General features: G+C 40.6%; 2 protein-coding genes across 8 annotated transcripts in view; one reads left to right on the top strand and one right to left on the bottom strand.

The window, feature by feature from the left end:
- The window catches only part of LOC122551617 (coiled-coil domain-containing protein 148-like), a 99,195-nt gene extending 89,174 nt beyond the window's left edge, over positions 1 to 10,021 (top strand). For all 7 annotated transcript variants that reach the window (XM_043693809.1, XM_043693807.1, XM_043693811.1 and 4 more), the window contains 4 exons: positions 2,829 to 2,946; positions 4,380 to 4,520; positions 9,077 to 9,234; positions 9,948 to 10,021. In XM_043693809.1, the coding sequence (XP_043549744.1) occupies positions 2,829 to 2,946; positions 4,380 to 4,520; positions 9,077 to 9,223 (406 nt within the window). In that variant the 3' untranslated portion in view covers positions 9,224 to 9,234; positions 9,948 to 10,021. The remainder of the gene's footprint in view (positions 1 to 2,828; positions 2,947 to 4,379; positions 4,521 to 9,076; positions 9,235 to 9,947) is intronic.
- Positions 1,809 to 14,488, bottom strand: part of LOC122551619 (uridine phosphorylase 2-like) — a 45,116-nt gene continuing 32,436 nt past the window's right edge. Inside the window, exon 8 of the mRNA XM_043693813.1 lies at positions 1,809 to 5,396. Coding sequence (XP_043549748.1) covers positions 5,245 to 5,396 — 152 coding nt within the window. The 3' untranslated portion in view covers positions 1,809 to 5,244. The remainder of the gene's footprint in view (positions 5,397 to 14,488) is intronic.

Below are 14,488 nucleotides of genomic sequence, written 5' to 3'. Positions count from 1 at the left end.
AGTGATAGGGAAGCTGCTGGAGAAGATACTGAGGGGTTATGATCTATTTATATTTGGAAGAAAATGGGCTTATTGGTGATAGGCAACATGGTTTTGTGCAAGGAAGGTCTTGTCTTACCAACTTAATAGAATTCTTTGAGGAAGTGACAAAGTAAATTGAGGGAAGGGCTGTAGATGTCATAAAAATGGACTTCAATAATGCCTTTGATAAGGTTCCCCATGGTAGGCTGATGGATAAAGTGAAGTTGCATGGGGCCCAGGGTGTATTAGCTAGATGGATCGAGAACTGGCTGGGCATCAGGAGACACTAGTAATGGAAGGACGATTCTCAAAATGGAGAGCTGTGACCAGTGGTCACAGGGAAAAGTGTTGGGACCACTGTTTGTGATACATATAAATGATCTGGAGGAAGGTATAGGTGTTCTGATTAGCAAGTTTGCAGATGACATTAAGATTGGTGGAGTAGCAGATAGTAAAGGGAACTGTCAGGGAATGCTTTAGAATATAGATAGGTTGGAGAGTTGGGCAGAAAAATGACAGATGGAGTTCAATCCAGGCAAATGCGAGGTGATGCGTTTTGGAAGATCAAATCAAAAGCAAACAATGGAAAAGCCCTGATGAAAATTGGTTGTACAGAGAGATCTGGGTGTTCAGGTCCATTGTACCCTGAAGGAGGCAACAACAGTCGATAGTGGTCAAGAAGGCATACAGCATGCTTTCCTTCATCGGACTGGGTATTGAGTACAAGAGTTGGCAGGTCATGTTACAGTTGTATAGGACTTTGGTTCAGTCACATTTGGAATACTGCGTATAGTTCTGGTCGTCACATTATGAAAAGGATGTGGGTGTTTTGAAGAGGGTGCAGAGGAGGTTCACCAGGATGTTGCCTGGTATGGAGGGCGCTAGCTATGAGGAGAGGTCGTGTAGATTAAAATTATTTTCATTAGAAAGACGGAGGTTGAGGGGAGACCTCAGTCAGGTCTCAAAAGTCATGAGAGGTATAGACAGGGTGGATAGTAAGAAGCTATTTCCCAGTGTGGGGGACTCAATTACTAGGGATCATGAGTTCAGGGTGAGAGGGGAAAAGTTTAAGGGAGGTATATGTGGAAAGTTCTTTACACTGAGGGTGGTGGGTGCCTGAAATGTGTTGCCAGCGGAGTTGGTAGAGGTGGGCACGATAGCATCATTTAAAATGTGTCAAGACAGATACATGAATGGGCAGGGAGCAGAGGGATACAAATCCTTAGAAAATAGGTGACAGTTTTAGATAGAGGATCTGGATTGGCGCAGGGCCTGTTCCTGTGCTGTAATTTTCTTTGTTCTATATTTACTGCCCCTTACCTTAAATCTATATCCCTGGTCATTGATTCCTCCAAGAGGAAATGTTCTTTCCTGTCTAACCTAGGATTCCCTTCTATAGGAAAGATGTTGTGAAGCTTGAAAGAGTTTTGAAAAGATTTATTAGGAGGGTTTGAGCTGAACCCCTCGATTAGATTCCAGTCTGTAACTCACTCCAGGGTATCTGTTATTCTGTATATATAACCCACCCTGAACCCCTTGATTAGATTCCAGCCTGTAACTCACTCCCAGGGTATCTGTTATTCTGTATATAACCCACCCTGAACCCCTTGATTAGATTCCAGCCTGTAACTCACTCCCGGGGTATCTGTTATTCTGTATATAACCCACCCTGAACCCCTCGATTAGATTCCAGTCTGTAACTCACTCCTGGGGTATTTGTTATTTTGTATATAATCCACCCTGAACCCCTCGATTAGATTCCAGTGCTGGCAAATGGGATTAGATTGGATTAATTTAGGTTATCTGACAGGTATCGAAAGGTCTGTTTCCATGCTGGACATCTCTATGACTGTATGACTGTCTATGGCCTCTCATGATTTTATATATCACAATCATGTCCTCCCTCAGATTCCTTTGCTCTCAGTCTATCCAAACCCAGTCCATTCAATCTATCTTTGTAACTAAAACTCTCCAGTATCGGCAGCATCCTGTTATATCTCCTCTGCAACCTCTCCAGTGCAATCGTATCCCTCTTATCATGCCTATAATCCAGAACTGCACACAATACTCTAGCTGTGATCTAATCAATATTTTATACAGTTCCAGCATAAGCTCCCTAAACTTAAACTCTGTCCCTTCATTGATAAAGGCAGCTATCTCATATGCCTTCTTAGCCACTTTATCAGCCTGGCCTACTACCTTAAGAGACCTGTAGCTCTGCACACCAGTGTTCCTCTGATCCCCAATGCTCCCAAAGGTCCGACTGTTTGTTATGTATTCCCTTGATTTGTTTGTCATGCCCAAGTACATCAACTCACACATTTATTGAATTCCATTTGCATTGATCAGCCAGTCTGACCAGACCATCTTGTATCCTTCTGATACTCTCCTCACTACTTATCACCTCACCAATTTTCGTATCATCATTAAAATTATTGATCAACTGTCCTACCTTCAAGTCTAAATCATTTATGTATTTGGAACAAGATTATTGGACTATTGAGATTTACAACTTTAATGTAACCAAAACCATTATGATGAATTTAAGTCATATAATAGAAAATTATTCTTCAAAACTATTTCTCCTTTGAATACTAACACACACAGATGGGAACTAGAGGGAAGAGGGTTAATTTCCGACAAGGGAAGCCCAAGTACCAATCTCTATTTCCTGGATAGGAGTGTAATAGCTGTTTGAAAGTTTGACATCTGTTTCATTGAGTGGCATTTTAACTGACTCATCTTTATTGGATTTATTAGCATGAGATTGCAAAAGTGTTGATTATATATGGTATTGTTAATGATAGTGTGAAGCACCGACAGGAATTGTTACAGAAACGTCGTCAAGAAAGAAAAGCACTAATTTTGCAGCAAATACAAGAGGAAGAAGAAAGGCAAAAAGTACTCGATGCTTACTGGCAGAAGGTACTGATTTCGTTTTTTAAATAAAATTCTTGACCTCACCATAAAGCCTAGACTCTTAAATTTTAACTCTTATCTTATATAAATGCATTATAGTGATGCAAATGCAACAACTAGTCAACTATGATGCTGGTGTTGAGATGCATATGATAACAACAAACCAATGCCTCACACATATTAAGATGCCTACTTTGATTTACTTTTCTTTCAACTAGATTTTGTAACTAATACGATTATGACAATCAATTGAAAATCTGATATCTCTTTGTTACAACCATGTCGATTCACTGTCCTACCATCTTAACTTTAATACCTAGCCTTCAATCTATGCTGCTTGGTTTGCAAGATACATTTGTCAATGTGGTCAGACAGGTATTGGGTCAAATTTACTGTCGAGGTGAGATACTTTGGGATATCCCATATGACCAAATGATGCTAGGATACATTTCCATGAACATCAGTATTTCTGTTATTTCATCCATTGTTGTTCTCATCTGAGTCAAGGTAATTAATTTTGCCAGGAAAATCAATTTATTTTGACACCAGTGCCAACTGATGCCACTTCCCTTCATTAGACAAGGAAAGGAAAGGGACTGGCCTATAGTAGTGATCTTATAAGGTAGATAAAACCAGATGACAGGACACAGTACAAAATAATTATATTGAATAGCTCCATGTTGATTTTAAGTTGCCCAAAAGGTAGTAATGTCATCATTATGGGGTTGGAATAGTCATCATCCCGTTAATAAAGACAGACTGTTGCCATTTCTATGGGGACTTGCCTCTTTGGCAACCAAACATTGCCTATTTCAGGTGGTAATCCCCAATTAATATGCACATTTTTGACATTTATAGGAATCACCTTTCATTTCCAAATTTATGTAAACAATGGACCTAACATCTGATAGGCATCTAGCTGAGTACATGATTTTCAGCCACTAAGGCTCATGGCGCCGTGCACGATCTTGAACCTTTTAGCCCCCTTTTTTCAAAATTCGCTTACAGGTTGTGGGTATTGCTGGCTGAGCTAGCTAGACTGGTTGCCCATCCTTAATTGCCTTTGAGAATATGGTATTGAGCTGCCCTCTTGAGCCACTATAGCTTGTGGTGTAGGTACACCTACAGTGCCTTTCGGAAGGGAGTTACAGGATTTTGGCCCAATTACATCAGCTAAACAGAGTGCTGCACAAACTTTTTTCTGGACCCTTCTACTATTAGTACATTTGGTCTGCAGATATTACATTATTTTAGAAAGTGCTTTGAGTATTTGAATAATATTTAATAAAGTAAATAGTTTAAACTTTAAGAGATAAAGTATATTTGCAACAAAGACAATATTTACTTAATTTAATAGCATTTTCTAAACATTATACTTTATCTAGAAAGGAATTATAATGGCCACCTAATTCAGATTGATGCATTAATTGTGTTCACAGTTTTCTGTCACTGCTCAGTTTGATCCTGTCAGGATGATGGGTGACACAGAAGCATCGAAAGCCCGAACTGGAACTGGGACACAAGAAGAATTCTTGCTCCAAAAACCTTTATTTCATTTGTGCACATACACAGATAAACAGGTACATCACAACAGCATTTCTATGATATAAAACACAGCTTATCTCTGGTATATATTGTACATATAAATATAGATATTTTCTAATCAGCCTGTTCAGAGGTATTACAACACAGCTCTGGAGTAGATGGGACTTGAACCTAAGTCTCCTGGCCCAGAGGTAGAGACTCTACCAAAGCACCAAAAAAATTAAAATTATATAACTGGGTATGTTCTCAAAATATTTATAGTATTTCCTTTAGCTATTCTGCCAGCTTTTAACTGTCTAAATTACAACTTTCCATATATAGAACATAAAAAAATAGATATTTGATAAAACATTGATACCAAGCCAAAACTAAGCCTTCTTCAGCCATTCCTGATGAAGGTCTTATGCCCAAAAACATTGACTCTTCTGCTCCTCTGATGCTGCCTGATCTGTGCTCTTCCAGCACCACACTTTTCGACTTTGACTCTCCAGCATCTGCAGTCTTCAATTTCTCCTAAGTCAAAGAAGTAAAGATGACCAAAGGATGGTCTTTCAGGAAGAGATGTTGGTGGAAAAATAGAGGACTTGAAACAGGGAATAGTATGTAAGAGATGGTCTTGTAGCACAGTAGGTAACATCCCTGCCTATAAGCCAGAAGCTCTAGGTTTGGGTCCTTCTCAAAGGCGAGAAGATGCATTCATGATGTGGCTATCTAGGTTGGTTATCAACCTATAAATCCTTCCAACATGCCAATGGCAGGTTATAAGAGTAGGGCAGTCTCCTGGTCAGCCATGCTTGATGTGGAGTGGCTTCCCTCTGCCAGAATCTCTGGTGACAGGCTTGCGACGTAGCAGGAATAAAACTTGCTATTGTAACAGACAAAACCATGTACTTTGTCTGCCTCGGTTGCCACTGTGCATGGGAAAAGAGGAGTTATTGTGTAGAAGAGGCCATTTATGCATTGGAATCACAGAATTGCTATAGCACAGAAGGATGCCATTTAACCTGTCAAGTATATGCTGTCTTTTCCAAAGAAGCAATTCACCAAGTGTCACTTTTCTGCCCTGTCCTTCAGATCTGCACATTCTTCCTTTCTAAATTATAACCCAACCCCTTCTTGGAAGCCACAGATAAACCTGTTTCCATTGTGCTCTCAGACAGTGGACTCCAGACATGATTTTCCATCATGTCACCGTTGTTTCTTTTGACAATTAGAGTCATACAGAGTGGAATCAGACCCTTCAGTCCAACTCGTCCATGCCAACCAGATATCCTAAACTAATCTAGAACCATTTGCCAGAATTTGGCCCATATCCTGCTAAACCCTTCCTATTCATCCAATTGCCTTTTACATATTGTAATTGTACCAGCCTCCATCACTACTTCTAGCATTTCATTCCATACATGCACCATCCTCTCCATGGAAAAAGTTGCCCCTGAGGTCTCTTTTAAATCTATGATGTCTAGTTTTGGACTCTCCAACCCTGGGAAAAGACATTGGCTATTCACTCTATCCATGCTTTTCTTGATTTTATAAATCTCTCTCAGGTCACCTCTCAGCCTCTGACGCGCTGGGTAAAATAGCCCCAGACTATTCAGTCTCTCCCTATAGCTCAAACCCTCCAACCCTGGCAACATCCTTAAATCTTTTCTGAAGTTTCACATCGTCCTTCCAATAGCAAGGAGAACAGAATTGCACAAAGTATTCCAAAAGTGGCATGACCAATTACCTGAAATCCATGCTGCTTCTGTTCCCAGTCCTTCCACTGGTACAAACTGTGTTTCCTAATCCAAGTCCCTCATAATTTTAAACATGTCTATAAAATCTCCTCTTCACCTTCTCTTCTCAAAGGAGAACAGTCCTGACTTCTCCAGTTTGTCTCCATAACTGAAGTTCCTCACTCTGGATATATCCTTGTGAATCATTTCTGCACTGTCTCAATGCAATCACATTTTTCTGACTGGAGGCATACACTAATTGAGTCCAAACCAATATTCTTGACAAATTTAACATAACCTCAATATCCCTATTTATAATGTTAGGGCATCTAAGTGCAACAGCAAAAGTAAAAAGAAGAGGGGATAACAAGATGGCAAAGTCAGAGGAATGAAGATTCAGGTGTGAGGAATTGACTTGGTACCTGGAGGCTATTATTTCTGATGCCACAAGTGGTTTTAAGAGGGCTTGTCTCGTGCAGTGGTAGTATCCCTGGGTTGAAGTCCAACCTCCTTCAGAGGTTGTATGAATATCTCGAAATAGGCTGCTCAAGAAAGTATCAAACAGGTTTTAAGTTAGAACAATGCAAGTGGACATGCTGGAATTGGTATGAGACCAGATATTGTCGCAAGAATTTTGGCTGAGCAGATGTTTGTAGAGGATGGGAAATTGGCTGGGTGCATTGGGAATTGTTAAGACATACACAAGGGTCCCACAGCAATGTTGACATAGGATGAAGGTAGATGACGTTATGGAGGTTGAACTAGACAATCTTTCTGGTGCAGAGAGTTAAAATCTCATCTGGATATGCAATGGATGAGTTAATAAATGGAGAGGGAGAGCTGGGCTTCTTGGAACTATGAATGTAGAATGATGAAAAGTAGAAGTAGACCAACTATTATCTTAGAATACAAGAACTACAGGTTTAAAGACTTCATAAGAGATGCTGGAACTGAAAGAGCCACAATCAATTAAGAGTGAAACTAAGTGAAATAGTCCTACTGGGTTGAACAGCATTGCCCCAATTTTCCAAAATGGGTTGGAAATGCATTTTCCAACCCAGATCAGACAAACATTTGTCCTCATGTCCATGGAAGAGTTTTTTATGGGGGTGAACCTCCGGGCCAGAAATCTTCCCAACTCAGTCCAGAAATCTGTGTAGGCAGCTGTGGAGGGGATTGCTGCTGAAACCATACCTCTCTTGTGTCAGGAGCTGCAGTATTTAGTGGCTTATGGTCCAAAGCAACTTTGACAGTATTGAGAGAACGAATGTAAGATTTGTAGAGGGATGGGGGTATTAGGGTGGCAGATAGGTGAGGTGATAAGGTGCCAATTGAGTGAGGGTATACAGGTAGTACGTGGAAGTTGGTTGAGGGGAAGAGTGCCGTATAAGTGAGTGATGGTAAGAGAAGTGGGTAGTGTAGCCAGTAACTGGGTGCTTAGGTTAAATTGGAGAATGTCAGGTGAGGCGAACTAGTTCATAGAATCCCTAAGGTGTGGAAACAGGCACTTCAGTCCAACAAGTCCACACTGTCCCTCTGAAAAGTAACCCAGACCCATTCCCCTACCCTATATTTACCTCTTGATTAATGCACCTTACCTACTCATCCCTGAACCCTATGTGTAATTTAGCATGGCCAATTCACCTAACCTGCCCAATTTTGGATTGTGGGAGGAAACCCACACAGACACTGGAAGAATGTCCGTGTGGTGTTTGCACAGTCACCTGAGTCTACTCGTTGAACTACTAGTTGAAAGTAGTTGAGTCAGTTGTTAAGGTAGAGTGGGTAGGGTAGTTAGTCTGATTAGGTCAGCTGGGCAATGGGTTGGGAGTTGCTGGTTGAAGGGGAAACGAGTAGCATCCAAGGATTTGGGTTTGGGCTAACATTTGGGAGGTGGGAGTCAGGGGAGGGTATGTAGAGTCCATGAGAGGGTGGAGTCAGGTTAGGGGGAGAATTGGGATTTAAGTCAGACCCATGGAGGTTGGTGTTCAGACTGATGGGGGAAGATGGGGATTGTGTCCTGAATGTTGGATCAGTGGGTGGGCAGAGGTGTATCTGCGCATGTGTCGAGTGGAATGCATTTGAGGGTTGGGACAGTGTGAATTGAGGTTCAGTTTTATGGTTAGCCAGGAGGTTTAAATCTCCCTAATTTTGCCTGCTGATGATTTAAGGAAGTGAATTGGGATCAACCAACTCTGATATGGAGACTTTAACAGAGGGTTTCAGATGCTCGGTGATTGACCATTTGGAAGTTCAGAATTCCTGGGCAATACCCTCAGTCAGCTTTGTTAGGACTTTCTATACCCAAAACTCTCAATTCCATTTATTCTTCAGTAACAACTATTTTCCTTTCAGGAATCTAGGTCCATATTTTTGAATGAAACATCATTATAATGAAATAATAAAAATATAAGACTTGTGCATTAAAAAATGTCCATTCTATAAATGGAGTTTTTTCCTATCCATATGGCATTCTTGGGGGTTAAGGATAGGAATTAGGAGGAAGTACATTAGTTACATAACTGTCACGTGATATTTCTACAAATATTTTTAGAAGCTAATGATTTCTAGCATTATGTAGAGTCCCACATTATTACTGCGTTTAGTTTTGCTGGATTAATTTGTATCTCTTCCTATTGGTATATTGTCCCATTAAACATTATGCACCACTGATTCCTACCTGAACAGCCATTCTTTGAAACACTCGGTGCCTGCACCAGTACAAGCACCTGACAACTCCATGCCCTCTCCCTGACGTCAAACATACTGAAGATCTCATCCCATGGATTTCTGACTCAATATTTTCTCAGTAAACTTCTAACTTTCATGTTTATCTTTGAAAATCAAAACTAAACTGTACTTTTTCTGAGTAGGTGGTGGCTGATCCTCGTGTTCGAATTGAACAAGCACTACGAGAAGCAGGACTTCACAATACTTTTTATGCACGGGAGGTTTTATCAAAGATTCCTCCAACAAGGCCACCAAGGAGAGATATGGAGTCTACTCTTTTTAAAGACTGAATTTATTTGAGGTAAAATGGTTCACAGTTTATCTGTTACACTGTTTTCTTTCCATGTAAACTGTATTTGCTGGCTCACTCAAACAATCTATTTACATTAACTTAAATGATGAACAATGGAATGGGATACAGAAAATTGTAGTGGAAAATCAGTTTTAAATCAAGGTTATATTGTTTCAGGTAATACAAAGCTGATTATTTTCAAGCTTGCCAGTCTTATTCAGGTATTTGAAAATGCAACAATTAATTAAAATGCAACTTAAAAGAATTTGATAGACCATCAATTAAAAACTTCATGGCAAATCATCTTGAATGAAGGGAAATGTGGCTACATGGATAGAGGCTTGTCATTGGATTAATATTCATACCAGCAGAATGAGGCCTTAAGTTGCTCATGGAAGGGCCTAAACTGGCAGCTGGGGAGAAAGGTTGTGCTTTGGTCTTGCCACCACAGACTTAATCAGGTTTGCAAGTAGAAAGATGTTGGGATTCCATCCTCCACCCTCCTGCCTAGTTAAATAACCCCCATAACTAAACTCACAAGGTTCTGCTCTGTAATTTCCTGTCTCTTGTTTTGTGCTGAGCTGTGAGGAGAGTGCAGTGAGACTTCAGAGCGATCTGCTTAAGTTGACTGAATGGGCAAACACATGACAGATGTAATATAGATGTAGAAAGGGATCTGGGTGTCCTTGTGCAATAATCAATGAAATATCTTTCTTTCACAGAGATTGACAATCGGACATGTACCATTCTCTCAACATCATGGCACGTCTCTGACTCACTTAGAGTTCTCCACTTCAGTATTAAATTTTGTAATGTATTGACACTTTACATTGTATGGTTGCTGCTGGACGTTTGTCTACAGTGACAAACATCCATCTCATGCATCAGAACAGGGTGCATCTCAGGACACTTAGCTTGCTATTTATGTTCACAACTTCTCTTCCTTCCTTTGCCTTGCACTTTTCTCCCTCATTCAAAGCTTACAGGCTCACAATATGTCTGTCTTCTAGTGAAGACACAAAGCCAGGCAGCCTGTCATGTTTGTCGACAATAAAAAGCTAAGGCAGTGGACATGTACTATACCACACTGCTACTTCAATGTCATACTTGCAGCATGTGCCAGCAGCCTACACAACAAACACACAGTGTGTTTCAACCAAATGCCCATATCTCAAAGCCTAAGATATGTCCTCCTCCAAGTCAACGGGTACTGCCTCCAGTTAGTGGATACTGGTACAGTAAGTCAAAGGCTGATATCATCCAATATCAATCCAAGGGTTTGGACACAGTCAGTGTTTGGGATGATCAGAGTTAGGATGTTCATAACACTACAGTCCTGGGAGTGAGCGTCAGTCACTCATGTAGTGGTAAGTCATTCAGGGGTCTAGCCATCCATCAGTCAGAGCAGTCTTTCCATGTCGGTAAGGGCATTGGCCATGGTTTCTGCAGGGTATTTTAACTTCTTTAACTTTTAGTGATAAGAAGCCAGCACTGAGGTGGGAATGCTGGAGAAGTCATTTTGTGAAGACTGAAGATAGCATGCTGGACTGAAACTCAACATCTTGGGATGCAAGACAACAAAGCAATGGGAAGGCAAGGGACATTGTGGGGAGAGGGGTGTCATCAATGATCATTGCCATCCTGACTTGTGGAGACAGTGTGTTTTGTATACCACCGAATGCCTGTGGCTTAGGGAGTAAAGTGTGAAGGTAACCCAGATAAATAAGAGTTGGTTGGGAAAATAGGGAAGATCAAAGCTGATAGAGCTGACAGGGAGGGCAAATCAAAAAGTAGCATGAATGTTTGGGAGATCACCGAGATTGAGAGGCTAAGCTTGTGACTTACTCTGTGAGAAACAAAAAACAGAAATTGCTGGAAAAGCTAAGTGGGTCTAGGAGTACCTGTGGAGAGAAATCAGAGTTAACACTTCGGGTTCAGTGACCCTTCCTCAGAACTGATGGCAACTGAATCTGCGATAGATGCTGCCAGCCAGACCTGCTGAGCTTTTCCAGCAATTTCTGTTTTTGTTTCTGATTTCCAGCATCCACTGTTCTTTCATTTTTTACTTAGTCCTTGAGGTTAACCTGTGTTACGTTCCATCCACATTCAAATTGCAAATGTGCATTGAAGTGGAAAATAACTGCCACCACACTCAAAGTGCGTGGAGTGCATGGAGTTCCCCTCAGAACGAGCTCTACTTGTAAACAATGTGAGGCCCTTAAAGGGATGATAATATTAAACAGAGGCTAATAGAGTACAGGTTAAAAATTTATGTTGTCATACAATTTTGTATATGGACCAACAGTTCTGCATTCATCAAGTGTATCAGCTAAAATTCCTGGGCATCAAAAATCTTGTCCATTTCATTTGACATGACAAATCATTCCTGATAATGGCTGTGAAGCAAAGTAATGTCAGGTTAGCTGTAAAGTTCACAATCAAATTCCAAGATGACATGGCAGGAGTTGTTCGTTTTACATCTTGACCTCCTTCTGCACCAAAAACTGCGGCACAATTCAGACTTGTCAAAAAATACAGAATGCAGCCTAGAGTTATAGTCAGGTCTGATATGACTCTCATTCAGAATTGTCAACAAATCTAGGTGGCAACTTGCCGTCTGTCAACCATCTCCGTGGCAATTGTGGATGGCAATTCCTGATTTCCAGCAATTGACCTGGTATGCAGCTGAGCTTTAAATATGGCACCGGTGATGGACATCTCAGTAAGTCCTGGCGGTGGCAAGTACTTCCTATGTTGCTAAGTGCAGTATAGTGCATGAGTGCACTATGAAGGTATAGAGTACACATAATGTGGTGAGCAACAGAGAATTACATGAGGTAATTCACAAAGGTTCATGGAACTCGACCCTCTGTGGCACATGAAATATTTTGGTAAAATTCAGCCACCTGTTTCTCTCCCAGAAGTTGCCAGACCTTCTGAGTGTTTGCAGCATTTTGTGTATTTATTTCAGATTTCTAGCAACTGGAGAATTTTGCCTCTGGATAACATTTTTCACCTTGTTTGTAAATGTTTGATTCCCATTTAAATGGGGATTTTGAAATGAAAGAGTTATGAAAACTGAATGTAATTATTTGTTTCAATTTTTAATGTTTTAATAGAATTATTAGATTATGTATGATATGAAAGATTTCATGAACTGTTAAAATGCTGACTCATATAGATACTTTATATGCAATTCTGCATTAAAAAAACTCTCAAAGAAATGGCCACAAAGTCAAACATATTTTATTGAATTAAAAAAAACAAGTAAATATATTTACATGTAATTAAAAATATCATTTAAAAATTATTTCTGCTGGTCTTTAGCAGTAAGTATGGAAATATGCCATCCTCATTAAGTGCACTTAAATTGTCAAATGTGACCTGTGACATTTAAAAATTGGATTTTGCCTTTAATGCATCATAAATAAATTGAGATTAGCAAGGATAATGGATGTAATTGATAAGCTTGTCTCAAGTATCAAGACTATTTTTTTAAGGGGTTCCTACATTCAAACAACAATATTTTAGATTCATTTATATTAAACTATAACTACTATTGCAACTTTTTTGCATATTACTGTAAAATATTGTTAATGTAAATTGCAGTGTACAAATCAATCCAATAAATTTACTTAATTTTATCAGCAGCAAAACTCATACTCTTATTTTCTTGATATATAAGTTGATTTCCCCTTTTCAGTTCTGAAATACTATACACAAATTAATGGTCAGTTTCAATTTTTATCCCAGCAAAGCACACATGCACACAGAGATGACGGCACACAACATGGCAAATGATGAACAAAAATTAGCCCTCTAATAAAAAGAATGAAATACTGAAGCTGCTTTCAAGTTAAACGTATCAACATTTGCTGACTCATCAAAAAATTTGCTACAGCGAGGGGTTTCAGTGCCCATGGAAACCTCTGTGAGAATGGAAAAAGCAGGAATCTGCCCTGAAGAAGATGCTCAAGACTAGTGTACCATCTGAACAGGGACCAATCACTGACCTGAGCTTCAGAAGCATAAATCAGAATCAGTCCTCGAATGGTCAGAACAGTTACATTGTTACCAAAAGTACAATGAGTCATAGAATCATAGATATGTACAGCATGGAAACTGACCCTTCGGTCCAACCCGTCCATGTCGACCAGATATCCCAACCCAATCTAGTCCCACCTGCCAGCACCCGGCCCATAGCCCTCAAAACCCTTCCTATTCATATACCCATCCAAATGCCTTTTAAGTGTTCCAATTATACCAGCCTCCACCACTTCGTCTGGCAGTTCATTCCATACATGTACCACCTTCTGCGTGAAAAAGTTGTTCCTTAGGTCTCTTTTATATCTTTCCCCTCTCACCCTAAAACTATGCCCTCTAGTTTTGAGTGCGAGCAGCAGCAGAGTTTAAAGGAACCCGGAAGGCTACAGCTAAGAAAGAGGGGGAGCAGCAAGGGGAAGTGACGAAGACCAGAGGGGCAGCCGGGAAGGAAAGCAGTGAGTATAAATACTCACCCTTCGACGCCAACGGTCATTTTGAGTGCGAGCAGCAGCAGAGTTTAAAGGAACCCAGAAGGCTACAGCTAAGGTGAGACAGTTTGTTTTAAAATTACTTACCGGTAGCGGGCAGCGGTGTTTTTTTTTCTTCTCTTCACAGAAAGAGCGGGAGCAGCAAGGGGAAGTGACGAAGACCAGAGTGGCAGCCGGGAAGGAAAGCAGTGAGTATAAATACTCACCCTTCGACATCAACGGTCATTTTGAGTGCGAGCAGCAGCAGTTTAAAGGAACCCGGAAGGCTACAGCTAAGGTGAGACAGTTTGTTTTAAAATTACTTACCGTAGCGGGCAGCGGTGTTTTTTCTTCTCTTCACAGAAAGAGCGGGAGCAGCAAGGGGAAGTGACGAAGACCAGAGGGGCAGCCGGGACCCGGAAGCAGGTATAGCGCAAGCTTACCTGGGTAGGTTTTTTCCCTATAAAAGCGCGCAGGAGAAGAACCCGAGGCACTACAGAGGTAGTGCCTCCCACCCGCCCTCCTCCGCTAACCTAATAATAAGACCCGTTGTGGTAAGTAGGTAAGTGCTGTATTTTGTTTGTTCTATTCTTTAGACCCAGTTTTTTTTTTAAAAAAGGTTATTTTTAGAGGGATGGCAATGAAGGCAGTGCAATGTTCCTCTTGCAACATGTTTGAGGTGAGGGATGCCATGGACGTCCCTGCTGATTACACTTGCAGGAAGTGCACCCATCTCCAGCTCCTCCAAGACC

Source organism: Chiloscyllium plagiosum, chromosome 7 (genome assembly GCF_004010195.1).
Source record: "Chiloscyllium plagiosum isolate BGI_BamShark_2017 chromosome 7, ASM401019v2, whole genome shotgun sequence".
Classification (NCBI taxonomy): Eukaryota; Metazoa; Chordata; class Chondrichthyes; order Orectolobiformes; family Hemiscylliidae; genus Chiloscyllium; species Chiloscyllium plagiosum.
Note: the sequence above shows the minus strand (reverse complement) of the source record. Positions and strands in the feature narration are given on the sequence as shown.